The 24,677-nt window shown below is 37.3% G+C and overlaps 2 protein-coding genes across 2 annotated transcripts; both read left to right on the top strand.

The window, feature by feature from the left end:
• The first annotated feature begins 977 nt into the window (after positions 1–977).
• LOC110441726 lies at positions 978–9,807 on the top strand. The gene is made up of 9 exons (XM_021484965.1): positions 978–1,960; positions 3,286–3,422; positions 4,835–4,976; positions 5,332–5,462; positions 5,735–5,879; positions 8,136–8,283; positions 8,560–8,744; positions 9,177–9,315; positions 9,618–9,807. Exons 1-9 carry the CDS (start codon positions 1,420–1,422, stop codon positions 9,790–9,792), a joined length of 1,743 nt encoding a protein of 580 aa, XP_021340640.1. The 5' UTR covers positions 978–1,419; the 3' UTR covers positions 9,793–9,807.
• Positions 9,808–12,736: 2,929 nt separating this feature from the next.
• Positions 12,737–20,969, top strand: LOC110442528 (HHIP-like protein 1). Its single transcript, XM_021486178.1, has 8 exons — positions 12,737–13,695; positions 15,384–15,484; positions 15,653–15,828; positions 16,560–16,700; positions 17,131–17,260; positions 17,749–17,885; positions 18,140–18,215; positions 19,100–20,969. The coding sequence occupies exons 1-8, from the start codon at positions 13,180–13,182 to the stop codon at positions 19,200–19,202; spliced, it is 1,380 nt and encodes a 459-aa protein (XP_021341853.1). The 5' UTR covers positions 12,737–13,179; the 3' UTR covers positions 19,203–20,969.
• The last annotated feature ends 3,708 nt before the right edge of the window (positions 20,970–24,677 follow it).

Genomic DNA, 24,677 nt, shown 5'->3' with positions numbered 1-24,677 from the left:
CCTCGTCGGAGGTGCCTAAAATGTCATGATTGACTGCAGGCTACTAAATATAAGGGCGTCGTGATAAGCGTGAGTTCGCAGTAAGTATCATCAAACTATTGATGGCGACTTTCGGTATATAAACAAGTGTGTCCTGTTGTTAATATATATATATAGGACGCAGTTTCGATTAATAAGATTTAATAACTAGCTAACCTTTTGAGTGAATGCTATTCTAGATATGGGAAGCACACTAGCCCTTGTAGGGTGTACATTGTAGATGTTTCAGGTGAGGAACTTGAGTTAGATTTAAAGTGTATATATTTCATAATTCATATAAACATCGAAAATAGGAATATAGCGTTAAATAGAACAACTTTTGCCCAAAACTATTTCGTTTTGGATGTTCAAAGACTCCATTTTGATGAAATTAAAAAAATATTTATAAAAAAAAATGTCAATTCGTAGCCCTAGTTTCCTCTGGCCCTGACACAAGATTTTAACATTTTGACAAATAGATGTCTGGTGTGGGACATCTATCTGTCAAAATGTCTAAGCCTGGTGTCAGGGCCAGAGGAAACTCGGGCTGGTCAATTCGGGTAACTTGGACTTAAAATGATTTTGGGGAAAAACGCTGAAATCAAATGGACTCGTTTTAAAAAGAAAATAAGTGGAGAGAAACCATATTAATTAATGTCAAATGTTTTCCCGAAATAAAATTGTACTCAAAACGAGTACATTTGTTGTGGAGCGAAATTACAAGTCTAATTTTAAGAAGATTGTTTTTGTATAACGATTTTTTTCATCTGTCGAAGTCGATCGAGGTGTTTCAGATAGGCCACATTCCACTGACCTCCGATTGTTGTTAATAGTAAGAAAGAACGCCGGGCCATGCCCTCCGATAGTGTTGTCTGAAATATCGGCAGTGATTTCTGGCGGGTACCGGTTTTCATACTGTGGCGATTGAGCAGAGGTCAGGAAAAGTGGATGGGTGGAGCAGTACATGAGTAATAAGGGGTCTGGCTCGGTCACTTTCCCGTCAGACACTGGACATTCACACCGCACTTTCCGGCGAGTGTTTCCGGAGATGATAACGCATCGGACATAGTTCATGGCCGAAATCGCTTTCAGATGTCATTCAGAAAGACCAACGTAAGAAAATAAGATTGTCGATTTTAATTTTGAACCGGAAAAAAACGATGTGTCTGGCCAGACGTTCCTGAAATATTGATGTTGCCCGTCGAGTGAGGTGTGTGATTTAATACATGGTAAACAGGTAACAGGATTAGAATCTCCGATGTGATTGGAACCTTACAATAATTTAATTATATTCCGAACAGAATTTTCCAGAGATGGGAACATATTTAGCCGGGACTTTTTGCAGTAACATGTAAGAACGAACGGTCGAGCGTACAAAATAGTCAAACACAAAGCGGGGAAATGATCACAATGCACGTCACAGCAATTCCAGAGGTGTTTACTATACTTGTTCTTGTTGCAAGTTATTCAGCCACGAATACAACTGACATCATGGATATCTCCATGGAAACAGTTCACGTATCCATGGATACCAATATGACACTTGAGGATGTTGTATCAGAACTTAATGCTCTCAAGGTCCAGGTCTTGCGGAACAAACAGCACCTCCGCGAGGAGGTGGTCAACATTCTTAACAAGAGCCACGAGCACCTACACAAGGAGGGACACGGAAGGACCAGGGCCACCCGGAGGCAGCTCCGCCAGATCATGACCCACTTGCGCACACTCAGTCTGGACATCCGGCAGCTTCATTACCAGACTATGTACATGAGGAAGGGATTCGAACTCTCACTTAACAACACTAAAACTAGCTTAGGCGGGAGGTTCGAGGGCGTCCTAGGTTCGATGTCCAATATATCAGGAGCCATGGAAGCAATGACGTCACGTGTTGGTGCTTTGGAGGACGGTATGCGGAAGGCTGGTATTCCGGTACCAACGACAGGTAAACTATGTGTAATGTCAGTATATATTATCTCTGATTTAAAACAAATGTTAAAATAGCTTGTTGAATTCTACTAAATGGATAGTTGTTATTTCACTTTTATTGTAATGTTAAAGTCGGTTTTACTAAACTGTGAACATTCTATGATCATAAATAAATATTTTCGCTTTTTATCATGTCGCTGGTATTTACGAGTAATAACGAACATGGAGGAATGTGTGCTCTGTTAAATACAATTGAAGCGTATTTCTTCACGCAATCGAAGCGTGGTTTCTTTTCTCTCCTTGTAAGTTATGGAACAATTGAAGCATGTGTCATCATGTAAATAGAATTGCGGTTTGGAGCATATTTTTTTCCGAAAGTAAAGTTCCCGTCAAATCATGTTTCTCTTGTAAGTCAAAATGAGGTTAAAGCATTGTTTTGTATATAAGTTCAGTTTTGAAGTATATGTTTTCCTAGGAAGAAAAATGTTTCCTCATGAAGGTTAAATAGCGCTTGAAGTATGTTTTACCATGTATGTTAAATCATGGTTGTAACACGTTACAGTACTTGTTAATTTAGTTACGTTTCTTGCCTCCGTTCGTAGGTAAACTTATGGTTGAAGCATATTTCGTCCAGAAGGTTAAATTACGGTTGGGTCGTGTTTCCTTCTCTAAGTTAAAAACATGTTGAATCATAAATGGTGTACGCTTAATCGAGACATCAACTGTCGGGTAGGCACTGTAAGCTAGGAACCAACGAGACTGCTTCTGAAGGCCCTTTTGCTTAATACGGTAGATATGCTACAGAACGAACATTAGAAGTTTTCCCTCACGTTTGACTTCCATGGATCTGAATATGGAATGGGTCAACGAAAGGTTCTCGGACAGCAAGTAAACAGGCCAACAATCATTATAAACGTACAATATGTTTCATTATTCATAAATATGAGTCGCATGAAGATTTGGACAGGCGTCATAGATATGTAACCTGGCAAAATACAGACCAAATATCAGTGCTTATAGGCATAACAATTTATTAAAAGAAATTTGCAATTTTCAACATTTTGACCTCTGTCAACTTTAAAGCGGGCCAAGGTTCTTTCAATCTATTTGCGCGATATTGATAGCCATTTACTTATCATTACCTTATATCGTTATAGTTTAGAAGAGATCGTTTAAAGAAAACAATTGACGACGGACGAATGACTGATGGACGGAGGACAGAGGCCGCGCCATGGCATGGTCATGCTACATTATAGATCAGACGTTAGTCAAGATTCCGAGTTAGCATCGAGTCATTTTTTATATTAAAAGTCTAGTACAAGTATCTGTCTCTTTCTTCAGAGCCAATCATGTTGATGCGAGCGATCAGTCCATTAGTTACCACGGTCCGAGGACGGACGGCCGTGCTGGGCTGTGTTTGGACCGTGTCTGGATTTGACCAGCCGAACATTTCTGTTTCATGGTCAAAAATAGACGGGGTAAGTGAAACTCAATGTCCATCTCTCAACATCCTCGAAAACCAAGGGATCGTGCAGAGAAGATATTTTATGACAACAGAACCCTTTAATTTTGAGAACGAGAATTATCTCTCGTTTATATTTACACAAGATATTATCAAGAATGCAAAAGCATGAATACAATTTTACTACGCTGTCGCACGATTTGAACACGAGTATTATATCATGACTAATGGTTTGGTTTGGTTTACTTTTGTTTAACGTCTCAGGTCATTTAAGGACGTGCCTCCATGTGTGTGGTGTATGCGTGCTCGCGTGTGTGTATGCTTGCCTCCTTGTGATAGCGCGGATCTGATGCCGACTTTATAGTGCTATCTCACTACCAAGCACAGCATTCAGCCCGGTCACATTATACTGTCAACGGGTGAACAAGTTGTTGCCATTCCCCTTAATGCTGAACGTTATAAGGACTTTTGTGTGTCCCGGCCTGGGGACAGAACCCATTGCCTTCCTTACCTGGTCGAACGTTCAACATTTAAGCCAAAAGTAAGATGTTGCCAAGCTAGGCACTAGGAAATAAAAGGTAGTAAGAAGTAGAAAGAAAGATGAAGATACCAAATATTGCAATGGGCGCAGCAGATTTATTTTGGTCGCTTTTGTGTCCCCAAATAGAGGACACCAAAGCAAATCCCCAATTCTGCAAGGGGTTCCCACATTATTCGCCTCCTAAAATACATGCAGTGGTTAACAGCAGGTGTATTCTTTTCCCGATTCCCCACCTGCAGGGGTGTCAGAACTAATGATTATGTCGGAAAAATACTTTTATACACGCAGACATCACGGTAGTCTAGTGGTAGGGCGCGGGGCTTCGTAACCGAAGGGTTGCGGATTTGAGTCACGTCACGGCACTGTTGTTGTACCCTTAAGCAAGATACTTTACTCCGCTTGTTCCAGTCTACTCAGCTGTAAAAGAGTAGGTGGTTGTGTAGTGCTAGAATTGTAGAATGCTAGCTGTGACCGCCAAAATGGCAGCACCGGCTGTATGCTCCCCAGGGAGTTGAGAAAAGGTCCTATAACCACGGATACAAATTTGTGAATCGCTTTGAGACGACCTACGAACTGGGTTGTGAAAAAGTGGTATTTAAGAACCTCGAATTATTATTAGTAGTATCATTACATCATCCAAACGTTTTAGACAAAAACTTTCATTGCGTTACAGTTTGCAATATGCTGTAAGGTTTTTTTTTATTCTAAGGATGCCGTGCTTTTGATCATTGCAGCATCAAAAGTGTGTGTGATGGTCGGGTCGCTAGTATTTCCAGTCAATATAGATGTGATTTGTAATCGGGAACAGTCGGCACTTACCGTAGGGGAGAGAGTATTTTGTGGGGTTTTTTACGCTAATTATATTTAAATGTAATCTATGACGACAGGTGCTGCCACCGGAGAGTGTTACAGAGAGCGGTAGTTTGATCATACGTGATGTAGATTACAGTGATGATGGCACGTACTTGTGTCGTCATAGCGAAATCGATGATGACGTCACATCGACCACTGTGCAACTCGTCGTAAAAGGTAAGGTTGCCGCTATTTTAATCATGTGTGCACTGTCCAAGCAAATAATAACAACTAAAGAAGTAGAAAAAATAGAGTAAGCATGTTTATAGTAGCCGACAAGACGTTAACCTCATGCCACGTAACGATACGACGTTTTCATTCGCAAAATTTAAATAAAAATAATGGAGAAATTGTTATAATGTAAATATTGATGTAGGCTTGGACCATTTGTTATGTTGAATTCTTCAATATCATTTACTAACTGTACCGATCGTTTTATTATAACCTGGTAAGCTAACACTTGTACAATACACCTTTTGCTCAGACCTTGTGAAGTTCCGATTTTCACGCCTTGTAATGTTTTTTCATAAAGTCCCAACCCTGACCATGAAGGCCAAGCGAGACAATGTAGCGGTATACCGGGGAAGTAAGGCCATCTTAGAGTGTGTCATCACTGGGGACGTTACCGTCACTGCCCCCATATACTGGACTCGGTCTAATGGCGTAAGTACCGTGGTGACGTCACGCGACGTTCAAATTAAGAGAGTATTCCAAAAGAGAGAAATGGATTAATTAATCGATTTTCGATTGTTGATTGTCGATTGTAAAAATTCTTGTATCTTGTATTTTGTAATTTTACGATAATTTTGAACAGGTGATTGACGCAAACATTTAAGGATTAACTTGAATATATTTTTCATGTTATGGAGGTATAACACAAAAAAACGGAGTGTACTCTAAATAAAACCGCTTCATTGTCGTTGGCTGTGTTGTAGGTTCTTCCGGTCCAGTCCATCATTTCAGATGGACGCTTGATGATCGATGATGTGGTAGTGAGGGATACTGGAACGTATGTTTGTGACGTCAACATAACGGAAGTCGTTGTTAACCCGGGCGTGATCAGACTCGAGGTGAAGAAAGGTCATTCACTTACTATTTCATTTTCTATGAGCACATCAATGTAAAATCGTTTGACAGATATTTGCTAATTATTTGATATATTGTAAACAAAATATGAGTGACACATCTTTATATATAATCGTTATCTGGTGAAGTGGGTTTGCGTCAAAATGGATCTTATGCACTCTATCTTTATAATTTGATTCGATTTATTATTTTGGGGGATAACTGTTGTCTGTAGACTTACGTGTTGTATACAACCTTCTACGCTAAGTGCGATATTACGTTTTATCCCGTCTGTTCGTTATACCCATATGGCCTTGCCATCACTGTAAATGTTAATAAAATTGCATTAGTCTTGAACGCCTGATCGGTCAAAGTTCAAGTTACTGTTCCTTATGAAAGAAGAGTTTAATCATCTCTATCATATTTCGGTTAAACTTCAAAAGTCTTGGAAATACTTCGGACAAATTTGAGAACCGGTGTGATATGTTTTAGTTTAAACATATTTTATTTAAATAATTTAAAAGGAATTGGACACAAGTTATTACAACTTTAAAACGTCCTTTTCCATTAACAATTACATAATGGCATCAACAATGCAATGGGCAGCATATTTTATATACGATAATATTTATACATAAAAATAACATTTATATACATAGATTGAAATATATATTATTGACATACCAGTTCCCACTTCAGTGACTTTTACATGATATACAATTACAGTTTTAATAATTTGGCAAAGTAATGTCGTAATTATACAAGCATTGTCATAGTAATGTCGTAATAATACCAGCGTTGGCAAAGTAATGTCGTAATTATACAAGCATTGGCAAAGTAATGTCGTAATAATACCAGCATTGGCAAAGTAATGTCGTAATTATACAAGCTTGTCATAGTAATGTCGTAATAATACAAGCATTGGCAAAGTAATGTCGTAATTATACAAGCATTGTCAAAGTAATGTCGTAATAATACAGGCATTGGCAAAGTAATGTCGTAATGATACAAGTATTGGCAAGGTAATGTCGTAATAATATATGTACAAGCATTTGCAAAGTAATGTCGTAATAATACAAGTACAAGCATTGGCAAAGTAATGTCGTAATTATACAAGCATTGTCATAGTAATGTCGTAATAATACAAGCATTGGCAAAGTAATGTCGTAATAATACAAGTATTGTCAAAGTAATGTCGTAATAATACAGGCATTGGCAAAGTAATGTCGTAATGATACAAGTATTGGCAAGGTAATGTCGTAATAATATATGTACAAGCATTTGCAAAGTAATGTCGTAATAATACAAGTACAAGCATTGGCAAAGTAATGTCGTAATTATACAAGCATTGTCATAGTAATGTCGTAATAATACAAGCATTGGCAAAGTAATGTCGTAATAATACAAGTACAAGCATTGGCAAAGTAATGACGTTATAATACCAGCATTGGCAAAGTAATGTCGTAATTATACAAGCATTGTCATAGTAATGTTGTAATAATACAAGAATTGGCAAAGTAATGTCGTAATAAAACAAGCATTGGCAAAGTAATGTCGTAATAATACAAGCATTGGCAAAGTAATGTCGTAATAATACAAGTATTGGCAAGGTAATGTCGTAATAATACAAGCATTTGCAAAGTAATGTCGTAATAATACAAGTACAAGCATTGGCAAAGTAATGTCGTAATAATACAAGCATTGGCATAGGAATATGTTGACCCTTAACACATCATCGCATAATTGCTAAATGATGTTTTATATATGTATATCAAAGTAACAGACGAAATATGAAATTGTTGCGAATAGTAAAACGTATAGATATAATATAAGTAATAGGTTAAAGGTCAAAGGTTAGAAAGTTTAAATTAAAGTAGAAATTTACCGTCACATTCATTGTCATCACCCAAGTGACCGAAATTTTCGGTTAAATACAATGATAGAATTCCACAGGTACATGTAAGATAGCTTGGACACGTTGGAATAATAACGTTATCGTCAGAAGTCAAGGCCACTGTTACTAAAATAGAATATCACCTTGGATACAGGAAAAAGCGTGGATAAATTCTTTCTCACTTTCTCTAGTTCCAATTTCATACAGCGACTAGGAGATGGGTGAAAATAATGAAGAACATGTCCAATCTGGAATATTCGTTTAGGGAAAGTGCCGATGGTTCCTGATTGCATAGCCTATAGTCTGTCGTGAATTGAGTTTGATTTGATACTAGCGTAAAACAAATCCACTCACGAGTACCAATATATACATTTCAGAGGTGATGGTGCGCGTGAGGTTCGTAGGAGGCACGGGACCTTTCGAGGGCCGCGTGGAGGTTCTGTACCGGAACCGCTGGGGGACAGTTTGTGACGACGGCTGGGACAACACTGATGCAGGCGTGGTGTGTCGCATGGCAGGCTACACGTAAAATTGAAATATTTTATCAAAGTCAGATGAAATCAGTAAAAAATAAAAAATAAACAAATACAGTTCAATTAATCCTGTTCATATACAACCATTTGACTCTCATTCTTGTGTCAGGAAAACACGAGAATCACATTGTGTCAAAAAGACACATGTATAAATTATAACCTGTCAATTTAGGTATTTCCAAACAGCCACTAGTGTCTCTTGCCTTTGAACAGTTGGCAAGGACATTCTACATCTTACGTGTACATTTATATAATGTGATTTTTACAGGTTGGGCGGTGTAGCCAAGTCCAAGGCCTATTTCGGAACCGGAAGTGGCACCATATGGCTGGATGACGTAAATTGTAATGGGACGGAAGACACTTTGGACGACTGCCCCTCCAACCCATGGGGAGATCACTCTTGTTACCATCAGGAGGACGCTGGAGTCATGTGCTACGTCGATCCCTCATTCTGTAGGTACACCTGTTTGTCGATGGTACAGTAAACATTTAGTGTGATTGGCTGATTATTTCAGAGAAGAAACGGATGACGGGAAATTATCAGGTCCCTGTTGTATATTTACGTCATTTTACCTGAATTTTCCAAAACACTTGTATCTCTTTACATGCATGTCCAACTCGTTTGCTTTTCTAATTATATCTGTGGTTAAATACAGTTGAATTTATTCCGTCTTTGAATTTGACAAATTCCTTGTAACATGTTCATATTTGAATCATTTTATTGCCGAACGACCTTTTCGCGCCAACTGAACGTGTCACGTTTGTGTTGGGAGAAACAAATGTCGTATATATGTGTTATATTAACACATTAAATGTTAATGTTGAATCTGCTAACGTTACATCTATTGAATGCAAATGACGGAAATATCAAATGTTGCGTTTTAGCTGGAGGGTTGCGGTTATCTGGTGGACGGCTACCCGGTGAAGGTCGAGTGGAGTTCAACCGACTAGGTGTATGGGGCGCCCTCTGTGACGAAGGATGGGACGACAGGGACGCAACAGTCGTGTGCCGGATGCTGGGTTTGTAAGTATCAAAGGCCACGGACATTTTTAGTCGTTACTAATTGTCCAGTATGTCATGTGACATGGTGATGTTTTTGACGAAGTTACGTATGAATCCTACGTGCATGGATGCGCAGTTAGTTGACTTTTAGAATTCGAAGTTAAACGTTATAAAGTGTGGCACTAATATGGCTTACCTAAACATCTTAGTCTAGATCACGTACACTGTATCTGGTCAGGCAAAGCCCAATGAATTAGTATTAAATAACCTTACTTGAAAAATGTAATACGTTTTTTTGTGTGGTTTTTTTTTTTTGTCTACAGTGACAACGGAGGGTACCGGAACAGACCGGAAGCGTACAGCTACACTAACCAACCAGCATGGATGACAAATGTCCGTTGCTATGGAGACGAGCTGGATATTTTCCACTGTGGACATCTTGGATGGGGTCCTCATGTCTGTCCCAATGATAACTACGCAACAGTGACTTGCGCATAATTGTGTTTACTTGAATTTCTCACACTTGTTCCTATGAGAATAACACAGAATTCGACGTATGCATGATTGTAAAAACCGCGTGTTTTCATGGTTGTTAGCAATCGGGTACAGTCGGCACATTCCGTAAACGAGAAATACGTTTATGGAAAGTGTCGACGCTTCCCGATTGTAAATTGAGAAGATATTCTATTCAACTATTTCTAAATAATTGAGCATATGTTTTGAACCATCGTAATAGATTTGGTTTGTTGAGGTGGATAGCTGTAATATGTGTGTTCATCAATTCATGTGAACCCTCCTTATCAAAGGAATTTTCACCTCCCCCTGAAAGTTTCGAGACGAGGGCACCCATGATATCACCTAGACCGGTGATATTTGTCCTGCATCTTGCTGTTGAAGATGTCTATCAGATTCATTCGCATCAGTTTAGGAAAAGTCAAGAGTTTTGACGATGCCAAATAATACGATGCGTGTAATTTTCACACTTTCGCCAAGTAACTTGTGCTAAAAAGGAAAGCAGACGCGTTTCCTTAGTACTTTGTTTATAGAGCGTAACAAACATTACTTTGGCATTCCTTATATTTTCATTTGAAAGACCGACACTGTTTTATACATTCACTTTTTATTTGTTCACTTTCGAAAACCAATTTACAATAATGTTAATCAATGTGTATGACGTCATCGTTTTGTAGTTTTTTTGTGTTTAGGTCACCTCCTGTAGAGTCGGACAAATGCTTTGGAAAGGCAAAAGTAGATTGTTAAAATTTGAACCCCATTTAATCACGTTCAGACTTCCAAAAGTCATCTATAAAACCATGGGGTGTTGTTTATCCCGTATGCAGTAACTCTGGGGTTAAGCGTCGTGAGATTTGTTCATATAGATGGCCTTCAGACTCGCTATTAAGGTCACATGTGTTAAATATTGTAAAGATGTAGTTGGATCTACATCTTCTGTATCTATGTGGTATAGAGTAAATACATTCGGCCGATGAGAATTGTTTTCTCAAACAAAACACATCAGCACAAACTTTCAACGTAATGGCCGAGGTGGATTGCATTATAGAAGATTTGTCGACAAATTCCTTTACTTCATCTTTAATGAATCGTGAAAAAATCGTGACCTTTTCGATATATCCATGCTGTCCATTGTATGTGTGGACTGTTTCACGTATCGAAACATCAAACTCTGACGCTTAGGAATTGACTTCAGCCACAAAGCGTCATACCATTGTTCACTCTTAGTGTTAAAACTGTAAGCCTTGTTCAATAAAAACATTTTTCAATAAAATGTCTATTAGTAAGATAAATAAACAGGAGTTGTCCGTTTTTCTTCAACTAAAATGGGGTTTTTTTCAATCAAGAGAAAACGACGGAAATTTATGTTGGACTATATATTATCGACGAAAATATGTGTTAGACTATATATTATCGACGGAAATTTATGTTGGACAATATATTATCGACGGAAATATGTGTTAGACTATATAAACCATGGAAATTTATGTTGGACTATATATTATCGACGGAAATTTATGTTGGACTATATATTAACCACGGAAATTTGTGTTGGACTATATATTAACCACGGAAATTTGTGTTGGACTACATATTATCCAGGGAAATTTATGTTGGACTATATATTATCGACGGAAATTTATGTTGGACTATATATTAACCACGGAAATTTGTGTAGGACTATATATTATCGACGGAAATATGTGTTAGACTATATATTATCCGCGGAAATTTATGTTTGACTATATATTATCGACGGAAATTTATGTTGGACTACATATTATAGACGGAAATTTATGTTGGACTTATATATTATCGACGGAAATATGTGTTAGACTATATATTATCGACGGAAATTTGTGTTGCGACTATATATTATCGACGGAAATTTATGTTGGACTATATATTAACCACGGAAATTTGTGTTGGACTATATATTATGAAGATCACACATACGTATACGTTATCAGATATCAATCAGCTATAGTTTAAATATTCACATATGAATGTATCAAATTCATCTTTGACGTAGTGTCTGAAAGGCTTTGTCATTGCTCGACGTCCTTTAATCGTCATTCCGCTGATTGTCTGGCGTCCGTTCATCGATTTTTGTTCATTCAAACAACTTCTCATTAAGAACAAGTATGCTTAGCGTCATATTGGCTAGTAGCTTGTTATGGAGAATACTTTGTTATGTTTATCTAAATTATGTTGACATAAGTAAAGTAACTGCAGCTTTACACAAAGATCGAACCTGGTCAAGAAGTAGATAACGGTAAATGAAACATTAAATATCGGTCTAACGCCATCAATTACATGGATATCAATGATGTGTTTTCCCGTATATATCAGAATCTCTTCTTAAACACAATTTTAAAAGTTTCATAATTTGCATTTGTTAAAAGAATCGGTTTAATTCCCACTTTCTTTATCCATACTCAGACACAAAGTAATGAACGAATAGATTCGGACATACTTAGTGTTTCGCCACTTGTGCACAAATTACATTTCCATACGAAATTTTCATATATGTTTTCAGTTGCACATACAGAATACCACCAGCTACCTCGATTTATATAATAATGTTCCACAAGGAATATTTATCTAATTCGATTTGACGTGGAAAAGGAAGATTTTGCCAAAAAGATATTTGACCAATATCTTGTCCGCATTGCATTGCCAGTGTCGTCTTCTTTGTCGCGAGATCGTTATATTAAAATGCTCAATATTCATGCAACAGTTTTGTGGACATTTTGCACGAGACGTATATAACCTTATATCTCTCTGCTTGTATGGCACCGTTCACATTGTTCACATGATATGTTCCTATCGGCTGCCATTTTACACAATTTAAAGCCGCTTTCAACATACAGATCCGGGATAAGGTAATTACATGTAGCTACTAAGTAGAGCGGTGATGGAAATCACCAGGTGATGTGAGAAAATTGGCGTCTGTCTCTCATCCATAGACACTAATGGGACATTACCATAAGGTAACCCGTCCTTATCTACACACGCGGAGCGGTATTCAGCTGATTGCTAGTTAGGGTTTCGGGTATCGAGTATGGAAACCCTACCTACACACGTGTTTACTATGTGTTACCTGTTATACAGGTAGATAATGCAGATACTGAATGTGCTGGCTTCAGACGTCCATGTTCAGGTACTGCTAAACATGTGAGTTATACAGACGATGTATGTGTATATTGGATATGTACCGGTCCGTCACAGTGAGTGAACACCACAGGTGAACTGGTGGCAAAAGCTATCTTAGCGTTACAAAGCTGCACGAGAAATCGACATAAGACGACACTGGACAGTAACCTGTGAATATAACTAGCGTTAACGTTGCTTACATAGTTGACTACCATCATGGATCGAACCCGCAGTCATTTAACAATTGCTTGTAACTTTTGGATTTCGATAGGCGTCGCCCAATGGATTGCTCGAGCAGCTTCCGGTTTAACGGAGTACACCATGCCATGTGTCTGTCTAACAGAACCTGTAAAGTCCGGATCACTTGACAGTCCGATCCTCCTTCTCGAAAACACCGACAAATGGGGCGGATATCTGGTGGCCGAGCAGAATGGCAAGATACACGCTTACACTTCCGCATGGAAGAAACACGAAGAGTTGTTTCTGGACTTGAGTGACATTGTGGCATTTGACAATCAAGACCCGACGGACGAGAGAGGGCTTTTATCGTTCGTGTTACACCCGGCGTACCGTGAAAACGGGAAGTTTTATACGTACTCTACTCGGACGTATGACGGACAAGACTACATCGTGGTGTCTGAGATAAAGGAGACGGACGGACGAGGAGACTTATCCACGGAGAAAATTTTACTGGCCATCCAGCAGCCATCTGCCAAACGGAACGGTGGAACGGTAAGTCCATGGCGTTGTGAAGTTTGTCTGAAAAATAATTCAATCATGCCACTGTTTTCATTTTCCTTTGTTGTTGTACCGGATCTTTTTCGTTTAGTACAGTTTTGCGAAATTGTCTGAAAAACTCGAAATCACGTTGCAAATATTACGTCGAGTTTAGATGCTCCATGCATCTAAAAGGCATGTACACGTGTAAACATGAAAAAGAACTTGAAAATCGCTTAATCATTGTAATATCATCTTTCACAGTGTACTTCATATCAAGAATATTACATGGACGATGATATATATTATAAAGTTTTAGGCCGACTATATCGGCTGAAATAACTGATCTGAATTTGATACGAATTCATTACGCTTCAAACGAATATGTACAATGTCAACGCATTTTTTTCTATCGTATGTGTGGATATTATTATGTATCTCTAGGAATATGATTCCAAAAATGAATTAAATACTCCACCAGTCAAATTTCCAAATTGCTTATTAAATGCAATTGATCAAATTTAGGTTTCTGAACAAATTATATGTTGGTACATGTATTTACATGGGGCTCGTTATTACATACAGATTTTGGCGTAATGCTCGCCATTTTGGTATATTTACATTCTGTGTTGCATTTGCCTATATCATATGTTGTTAGTAAACCAAATTCCAGTATATGAGACTGTATACTGCAAGTTACAGTGATTCGGTCAGTGTAGGAATACAGCTCCAGGTGTCCTAGTCAAACACACATGGTCACCAGATGCTTTCGGTATCAAAACTTTCTGAATTCGTTGGCATTTAGCAAATACATGTAATCTATCAATGCCCGAAAAACAGCTTTAATTTTAAACAAGCAGAAATTATGCAATTATTACCAGTTTTTCAACATATACACACTCATATGAAATAAATAATAAAGTTAAGTTTGTGTTATGTGCGTATGGTTTACGCCCTCATATCGACTGTATACTGCATCTGGTAACAGTTCAATGCTTAAATGAAGTTTTATTTCGTTACTCCATATTGCTTATCTTTCTTTCTACTTCTAACTACCTTTTATTTCCTAGCACCTTGCTTGACAACAACCTCACTTTTTGTCTTAATGTTGAGCGTTCGCCCATGTTAAGGAAGGCAATGGGTTCTGTCCCCAGGCCGGGACATACCAAAGTCCTTAAAATGGTAGTTGTTATTCCCTGCTTAACGTTCAGCATTTAAGGTAACGGCAACAACTGGTTCACCAGTTGTCAATATAATGTGACCGGACGGAATGCTGTGCTGGGTGCCTTCGGCATGGTATTTCAGTGAGATAGCACTATAAAGTCGGCATCTGATCCGCGCTATCACAAGGAGGCAAGCACATCAACATATCCTGTATCCTGCATGCACACACGCAAGCACGCATATACTACACACATGAAGGCACGTCCTTAAATGACCTTAGCTGTTAATAATACGTTAATCAAAATTAAACCAAACCCTATTGCTAGCCTGCTGTCGATCATCGCTCTTTAAACGGATTGACCGTTGTGACAACAGTAAGGTCTGGTGGTATGGTGTTGGTTTCTGGCAAACGGCCTGTAAGTTCCGGGTTCTCTCATTGTTAAAATTAATTGGCTATGTCAGATGGACAAAAAAGATAGGGTACATCCAAAATGGTTGTTGTCTTACTTGCGGTATGTATGTGACGTTTCGATCCCTAGGTATTGTTTGGACCGGATGGTTACCTGTACATCAGTGTAGGGGATGGAGGGGTGCCAGGAAACACGGGCAACGAGCAGATGGCAGGTCAGGCTCAGGACGGGTACGTAGTCTGATTGTGAGTCAACCTAAGTCGTCAACTAAAGTCGTTTATAACATAAAATGGTAAAGGGAAGGGGTTTATTTCGCGTATTGAAACGTGATCTTTGTACATACTGTATCAAATTTATGCGATGTTGAAATGGGTCGAACAATATTTGTTTTCCTGCAGACATAGTTTTCTTGGCAAAATATTGAGGATAGACGTGGACAATTGGGAGGTTAAAGATGACATTTTGCGCTACTTCCGGATTCCGCCCGAAAACCCTTTCATTGGCAACCAGAGCTTCCGGCCAGAGGTGTATGCGTACGGCTGCAGAAACATGTTCCGGTGCAGTTTTGATGAAGGTATCCGCATAGAATTGAGGTGTTCAGAGTAATTATACATGTTTTAGGATTTTAGGACAATTTTGGGTAAAAATGCCATCTCGTTGTTAAATTACTCGGAACACTTCAATTTTGGGTTGGCATTTTACCGAAGATTGTCTTAAAACCCTAAAACGTATTAAATTACTTTGCCACTTCAATTTAGGTTAAAATATAGCTGTAACATATTCTCAGGTCCCTGCGTACAAAACGGCAGGAAATAGGAATATTGGAACTAAAGCAGCTGCAGAAAATACATAGAAAGAAAATATCAAGAGGCAAAGTACTGATATTTCAAGTATTAGTATCAAGTCAGGTTATTCATTTACCGTCTGGGAAAAACCAAACTGTTCATTATCAGACAGTAAAAGTATGCTGTAGCAATGAAATATAACTGATCATGATATACATGTATGCAGACTTGCTCTCCAATTCTGTCAAAATATGTTTCAGTTTTCCTTAACTCTCACTGATCATGTCATACCCTGTAGAGACACATCTACATGCGGAAATAAACCTATCAAAACTACTTCCAAAATCAAATGGTCGTGCCCCGACAGCCTGATACACAAGACTAAATGTAAGATCAATGTGATTTTCGAACATATTCCGTTTTGTTTGTTTATATATAATGCTGATCCCTTCTTAGAACCGATGTATTTTTGTCATTTTACATATAATAATTGGTACTATGACCTTTAACCCCTCTGTAGGAAGTCCAGGAAAGGAGATGTACTGCGGAGATAACGGAAATCACGACCAGGAGGAAATCAATATCATAAAGGAAGGCGGTAACTATGGCTGGAACAAAAAGGAGGGAAACGTCTGTTTATCACCGGGAAATTGTCATTTAGGTACATTTACTTAAAAAAAATAGGATCTGCTTGATAAACTTTCACTCTATGAAGCATACGGTTTAACCTACAACTGATGTCATTAAAGATACTGGGTACATTCATCATCACTCGAGTAAAAATAAAATGACTCCAAATTCCTACAACACGATATTGATGTAAACTTAATCCCATTTACTGATCAACTGGTATAGTTATGGAGTCGTGTACACGGGTCAGGTCAAGCCACACCACTGTCCGATCTCAAAGGTTCTTACTGGCTTCTTTGGTGTTGATGATCTACTCATGTTGTTGTTTTTGTCAATCGGGAATTAACCGTCGGCACTTTCCGTAATCGAGACAATATTTTCTCGTTTATGAAAGTGCCGACAGTGCCCGATTTATTTTGATTTTGTGTGTGGGTTTTTTACGAGTGACAATCTATCCACAGAGAACGAAGTACCTCCTATATACACGTTCAACAACTCGGAGACGCACCATGCTGTTATAGGGGGGTACGTGTATCGCGGATCAGCATTCCCAGCCTTTAAAGGACATTACCTGTTCGGGGACGTTGCAGGGTCAGTATTATAATATTTCTGGGTCATTTTATACTGTGTAATGTAAATGTTCAGAATGGTAGCAACGAAGAGACATTGGAAGAATATAATACCACACATGTATAGACATGTTCATCATTTGTGGTAGGTTCTATATTAAAGTTAGAATACGTAGGCTTTGTACACAGGGACTGAGAATTTGTTACAGCTATATTTGGACGTAAACAAAGGTGTTTAGAGTAATTCTACTCGCTTTAGACGTACCTATATCATCATTGGGTTGGCATTTTTTTACCGAAACTTGATCTAAACCCCTAAAACGCGTAAAATTACGTATACTCTAAACACATTTGTTTACGTCCAAATATAGCTGTAGCAAATTTTCGGGTCCCTGTGGTTTTGTACAGGCTGATTTTGATCGTGCATGAATGTACCATGAGCGAAAAAATATATATACTGTTATATACATGTATATAGAAACTAATATTTACATTTTCATTTTCCTACAGGGGGTTGATGAGTCTCGACAACACTACAGGCCAGCTAGTACGACACAACATCTCAATTTGCCCAGAGGGCTCATGTCCTTGTGACGCACGCGCTGAATACGGCAATTTCTTGCGCACGCTTAGTCAAGATAACAATGGTAATATATTTAATTCAGAACATCATCTCCAATCACGGAACAAAAGGAAAACGATGTGTTATTTAGTAAATAAATATCATTCAACTTGGAATGACAGCATTTGCTCCTGAACTCTGAATAAAATATTCAGCTACTGACAAATGTGTTTGTTTGATATCAAAAATCGATTTAGACATATTACGAATATTAAAATGATGTTACCATTTTAAGAATTTAATCAGTTATTTTGTGAAACTTTTGTGTATTTTCCACAGGAGAGCTCTATGTGATGACCACGACATTTGGAGCGAGCGGCCCCTCCTCAGCAGTTCTTAAATTAATGCCGAAGAGGTAGGTTGGTTGTGGTAATCTTGTGTGCTTTACGTTATACTAGTTCCATAACAACCCTTCAAGAGTCAGCACTGCAGGTTCATGGGGTGGGGGTGGGGGAATAAGCCGGTCTGCTCTCGTCTCGCCAGAGGGCGACTGGTGCTGTACCCTCTGCAGGATCGGGGTTTTCCCCTTGTCTTCCGCTTTTGGGACAGAAGAAGCCGAAGTTAATAGGCTGCCACCATTGATACACTCAGGATCTATATGTTTTTTGCACCCGTCTTCATGTAACTTAGCTATTGTGAAGGACGTTAAACAAACAAATGTTTTAAAGTTTCACATCCATACACAATACACTGAACGGCAGAAGTGGTTTTAATATTTTCAATGTAGGCTTATTTATACTTCCCGGAATATTGAAATATCTTTTTGTTGTTAATCTAACAAAATTTCAATATTTGCATGAGGATATAAAAAATCCACTTTTACAGTATACGGCATATTCGTCTCAGATGTCATATGTAGGACTAACGGTGTTGTCTCCCCTGTTCTTGACGGCGGTGGTGGTGGTGGTGGGGTCATCTTCACATGACATCCAACGCTACAAGTGTTAGGTTTTACCAAAATAATTAAAAATAACATCCTAAAAAATGTATGTAGATGTCCGTCAGAATTAAACGAGTCAGATTTTCCACTTGTAAATACAATTGAACAATTATGATATTAAATAATGATAGAAGCAAAACGTATTATTTACAAATGGATGACAGTTACCTAATTCGTCCATCGTCATGTGGCCTAAGCTGTCGCGAAGATATCCAAAACAGACAAACTCACCAATAGACTTCATTTTAGATAACACATGTCTAAGTGTGATAGCATTTTTTTTTATTTTTTTATTTCAGTGCCAGCCCGGTCACGTGTGCAGCAGGAATGGCCCAGCTGTCCCTGACATTGACCACATTCATTGGTCTACTTGCTCACGTCATGAAGAACATATTGAGTTAGAGCGTGGCATGCTGAGTATCTCCTGACAACTCGAAAAGCCGAATACCTCTACCCAAGCAACATGTTGAAATAGTTCGGAAATGAAGTTTGATATGTCGCAGGTCATTTCGCGGTTGCATACCAGATTCTTTACCATAATGCTAATCACATCACTTTTGCAAGTACTTGTTTGACCATTATAATTCCCCAACGGAACTAAATGTTTGTTTCTGGATTATGGGCTGAATTTGACCCCCACAAAAGAGGATGTGTAATTCGCGATTACATATGGACCTGGTTTGTCACATAGCAGTCAGAGAACAAAGGCCCGTAGAGCTCCATTCCCAAACATGTGGGCGTGAGCTAAGTTCTCATCGTACTGGAACAGCACCAGGTGACAGTCTTCAAAATGTTTCATTAGAGAAAACGACGAATACCCATGTCAGGCTGACATCAAATATCTTCGAGCTTGCACTGTTTATGTTGCATTTCAAAACCTATAGACGGTCATTTGTGTTTTACGTTTGCAAAACCACTCAAGATCATACATGAATGGTGGTGATGTTATGGAATATTTCAAACACGTTGTCCTGTAGGCGGAACTGTGAACAATAGCCTGTACTTAGTTGTTTTGGACTGATTTCGACTGTTTTAGTTGTCTTTGATAATGAAGACAATTTCAGCATGAGGCTGCAGTGTCCTCAATACTTTCTGAAGGCTTATTGTACACGTCATTTATGATCGACATTAGGAAACTTTTGTCGTTTAGTTAGCCCGAGTTTCCTCTGGCCCTAACACCAGACTTAGACTTTTTGACATGAATATGTCTGGTGTGGGGTCAGAGTGCACTGCTCTATGAAAATGTGGAATTCTCCGACACCGTTTGTTGTTAGGGCCAGAGGAAACTCTGGCTATCGTTTAGGTTGTCTTTTGACGTTAATCACGAACACCATCCGTTCAAAAAATAAATGGAGCGGTAACTTATTCAATAGGCTTTGTATAGTGAGTAAAAAATAAGACAAGTATTAAAATTATGTTTTCAGTTTTTTTTTCAAAACGGCTATTGATCTCAGATGTATTCTTTCAAAACTGTATTTGGACGTATTCTGTACACTAGAATCGTAAAGATCTACTGCTTTACTTACCTTTCTCTGGTAAGCGTAAAGTGAGTTAACGTATTGTAACACTGCACAGGAGTGCTACTTTTGTCTTATACATGTAAAATATGTGTACGTGATCACAAAATCTTGGTACGTGATGATAACATATTGGATCGTGATGATGAAATAATGAACGTGAGGATACATTTTGTGAACAAAATGATAAGTTAGTGAAACGGCTGAGAAGCCATCTTTTACCATGGTTAAAGGTGATAAAATGTCACGGTATAATGTCACGTTAACAACGATAAAACGTGATAAAACGTCATAATATAATGTCTCATAAACAACGCTAAAATGTCACTGTATAATGTCACGTAAACAACGGTAAAACGTGATAAAATGTCACTGTATAATGTCACATAAACAACGGTAAAACACGATGAAATGTCACTGTATAATGTCACGTAAACAACGGTAAAACGTGATAAAAAGTCACTGTATAATGTCACATAAACAACGGTAAAACACGATAAAATGTCACTCTATAACGTCACGTAAACAACGGTAAAACGTGATAAAAAGTCACTGTATAATATCACGTAAACAACGGTAAAATGTGATAAAATTTCACTGTATAATGTCACTTAAGGATGTACTCTTCTGAGGTTTCAGTCACGTTTTGATCTGGTGTAACGGGTTTTTGTAATATTTATCAAATTATGATAGGTTTAATAGCAAACACACATCTGAAAAACATGTCAAAAAACTAGATGTCTGTTGTGTGTAGAATTTTTTTTTACAAGAATTTGAAAAAAAATGACCAATTTGGCGGTCATTTTGAAAAAGTGTATTTATGTGAATATCTTGCGCTTCACAAAGGGCAAAATTTCACCTTTTTTGACACTAGATTAATCACTTAAATTGTCATTGTGTCGCCATTTTTAAATGTAGCAGGTTCAATTTTGCTGTACAACTTTATAATGTTCAATATGATTAAAATAATATGCAAAAAAGTGGAAAGTTATATATTATTGGTATTTTTTTTTTTACATAGTAGGGTAACTGAAGCACTTTTGATTTTTGACTCCGAAAAAGGTGAAAAATAACACAAATAATAATGGGATAAAAAAAGAAGCACACCGACCCCCCATTTTTGTGGCTGTTTTAGAAAGAGAAACACTTTTTCTTTTGATTCATTGAATACCAAAAAAAGTTTAATACAGGATTTTTTTTATATCAAGCGTTTAATCTGCAAAAAATGCTGAAAAAATGTGCATTTTTCATTAAAAAATAAGGGGTAGGGGTAACTAAAATCGCATTTCTGAGTAAAATGAATAAGATTAAAAAAAAATATTTCTATAATTTAAAAGAAAATAATATTTTTATCAATTCTACAAACATTCATACATATCTGATAACACACTTGGAAGAAATTGTATGAATTTGTTCTGCAAATAGTCAAAACCCGAAAATTCACCTCGATATAAGAAAAAAAGTTTAATACAGGAATTTTTTGACTTCTCAGAGGTGTACAAGACACGGACATATATATTCTTTTTTGCATTTTCTACTATGCCATTATCTCCTTTTTCCAAAAATCGATATAAGAAAAAAAGTTTAATACAGGAATTTTTTGACTTCTCAGAGGTGTACATCCTTAAACAACGGTACAACGTGATAAAATGTCACTGTATAATGTTACGTAAACAACGGTAAAATGTTATCAAATGTCACTGTATAAAGTCACGTAAACAACGGTAAAACACGATAAAATGTCACTATATAATGTCACTTAAACAACCGTAAAATGTTATAAATGTCACTGTATAATGTCACTTAAACAACGGTAAAACGTGATAAAATGTCACTGTATAATATCACGTAAACAACGGTAAAACGTGATAAAAAGTGACTGTATAATATCACGTAAACAACGGTAAACGTCGTAAAATGTCAATGTATAATGTCACATAAACAACGGTGAAACGTGATAAAATGTCACTGTATAATTTCACATAAACAACGGTAAAATGTTATCAAATGTCACTGTATAATGTCACGTAAACAACGGTAAAACGTGGTAAAGAAGTGGACTGTCTAAACTAAGTAGTAGCTATAATATCACGTTAAGAAATATAAAACGTGATAAAATGTCACTGTATAATGTCACATAAACAATGGTAAAACGTGATAAAATATCACTGTATAATGCCACGCAAACAACGGTTAAACGTGGTAAAGAAGTGGACTGTCTAAATTAAGAAATAGCTATATGGTTGTAGACACATGTTGTACATTTATAACACCACTACTATTTTTTTTTTAATTTGTAATTAATTTCAACCACCGCCACATGATATACAGTATATATTATACCAGCAAATATGTAAAATGAATACGTATATAATTCGTGTTTTATTTATGCTAATTAATCAAAATCACTTGGATAAGTAAATGTGTGGCATTTTGTTTTCAGAATAACTTTTTTGACATTAATGGAACCGGTAACTTCTATTTGTTATTTCCGATGATTGTGTGAGAATGTTACCATGGAATGCAGGAAATAAATGCATTCTAAAATATTTCTTTTTTTGCGTAAAATAATTTCTTTTCTGGCATAAAATCATTTCTCCTTCTTTTTATGAAGTTATAATATTACTAATGGTTTTGTATACATTGGTAAGTTTTTATATCAAAAATGAATGTACATGTACAAATAAATGGAATAAGAAACTACTTACAAAATCACCTTTTATGTATTTATATAATATATTTATATCGAATTAAAATTCTTTATATTATCAATTAAAATAAACAGATTTAACTCTTTCCGTACCGCTACTCCGGTCCGGATTCCGTAGCGGATGTACTTAGACTCGCCCCTGCGCATATAACAAAATGGCGGATTTTTGATGTACTTTTTAGACTAGGTGTAACTGCCGCAAGAATTAAACAGGTAACCATGTTATTGTTTCATGTTCTGGTTCATAGACAAACACTTCTTCATTTTCGCAGCATAATGAGAAACTGGCAGCTGATTATGACTGAGAAATCGACATTTGTCTGGCAATAAACGATACGATTCCTTGTATTTAACACAGCGTTGTAATGCAGGTTTCCAATGGGGATTGATTATGGTTACGAATGTGGAGTCGTTGAGTTTTTTTCTAAATACAAGTAGATTTCATCAAGACTTATATTAGAATAAGTCTCAACAAATATCTGATGATGAATTTACGAAAATATTAAGTCGAATAATAAAAAGTGTACACTGCACAAATAAAATTATTTCTTCCAAACTGATGGGTTCTGATTTTAGCGACAATTAATTGTTTTTTCGCGACAGTCTCATCCGATAACCACCTAAACATCAGGCAGGTTACATCCAAGTCTCTTGTCGTGTGTACACGACAACGGGGATGAGACGGCCCTTTATTTTGTCGTCTGAACACGACAACGAGGACCAGGATGACATATTGTTGTCGTGAACACACGACAACGGTATGGAAAGAGTTAAGAGATGGTCTACAGACTTTTCTTTGTGTAACCAGGACTGGGAAATGAACATGGCAGATGTTCTCTAAAACAATTTTGCCCACTCTCGACAATACAATTTACAATAACTATTGACAACACGTGCTGACAAATAGTTTGAACAAATACTCATTGTAAGTTATATATAAACCTGCAAACAGAAAGGAAAGAAGATGAATTAAGAAATGAAAAAGAGAGCTGTTTTTGTTGTTTTGGCTATCCGCTTATTGGTTTCAAACATTTTTGTCGATTTTATTAATAAATATACAGCAGGTACGATATTGATATCTTTAAGGAATAAAAAAAAAAATGGCACCTCAAACATACAATAGTATTGAAATAGGGAATGGCTGAATACCAGTGGTTACAAGAGCATTCTATAATCCTATTCGCGGACTTGAAATAATTGAACAGACAAAAAAAATGACATGCATCTTCATTACCATCATCACAATGTAATGTTGATATAATCTCTCATCCTCTTGGGGATGAGATATGGGAATCTCAACCCGAGGGGGAAGATGCTTAATTTGTCAAACATGAGGCTTTGTCGAGTGTTTAGCAATTAAAGAATCTTTCCCGGGGTTGATATCCCCCTATCTTTGATTCTGCTTTTTCTTAACATGTTCACCCGATGTGTATCATATGCATACTGTTATGTTAACGTTACAGGCTAAATTCCGGGTTGACGTGACGTTGATGGATTGTTGACGTGACGTCATACAATTGTTATTAATAGGGGGTGAATCTGTAATTTCTAATTAGATTTTTATCAAGTTTGGATTTACTTGGCGGGTGTCGTCGGTGAAGCAGAAGACGATTAACCTTCCGGAGTACCTGGTCTAATTACCTTTGTATC

This window comes from Mizuhopecten yessoensis, unplaced genomic scaffold (assembly GCF_002113885.1).
Source record: "Mizuhopecten yessoensis strain PY_sf001 unplaced genomic scaffold, ASM211388v2 scaffold1883, whole genome shotgun sequence".
NCBI lineage: Eukaryota > Metazoa > Mollusca > Bivalvia > Pectinida > Pectinidae > Mizuhopecten > Mizuhopecten yessoensis.
Note: the sequence above shows the minus strand (reverse complement) of the source record. Positions and strands in the feature narration are given on the sequence as shown.

Excerpts from the sequence above, each read along its gene's own strand:
- LOC110442528 (XM_021486178.1), top strand. The coding sequence starts at position 13,180 with ATGGATCGAACCCGCAGTCATTTAACAATTGCTTGTAACTTTTGGATT. Across the intron at positions 15,485-15,652 it reads GCAGGTCAGGCTCAGGACGG|ACATAGTTTTCTTGGCAAAA; the intron begins GTACGTAGTCTG and ends GTTTTCCTGCAG. Across the intron at positions 15,829-16,559 it reads CCGGTGCAGTTTTGATGAAG|GAAGTCCAGGAAAGGAGATG; the intron begins GTATCCGCATAG and ends ACCCCTCTGTAG.
- LOC110441726 (XM_021484965.1), top strand. The coding sequence starts at position 1,420 with ATGATCACAATGCACGTCACAGCAATTCCAGAGGTGTTTACTATACTT. Across the intron at positions 5,463-5,734 it reads ACTGGACTCGGTCTAATGGC|GTTCTTCCGGTCCAGTCCAT; the intron begins GTAAGTACCGTG and ends GCTGTGTTGTAG. Across the intron at positions 5,880-8,135 it reads CAGACTCGAGGTGAAGAAAG|AGGTGATGGTGCGCGTGAGG; the intron begins GTCATTCACTTA and ends TATACATTTCAG.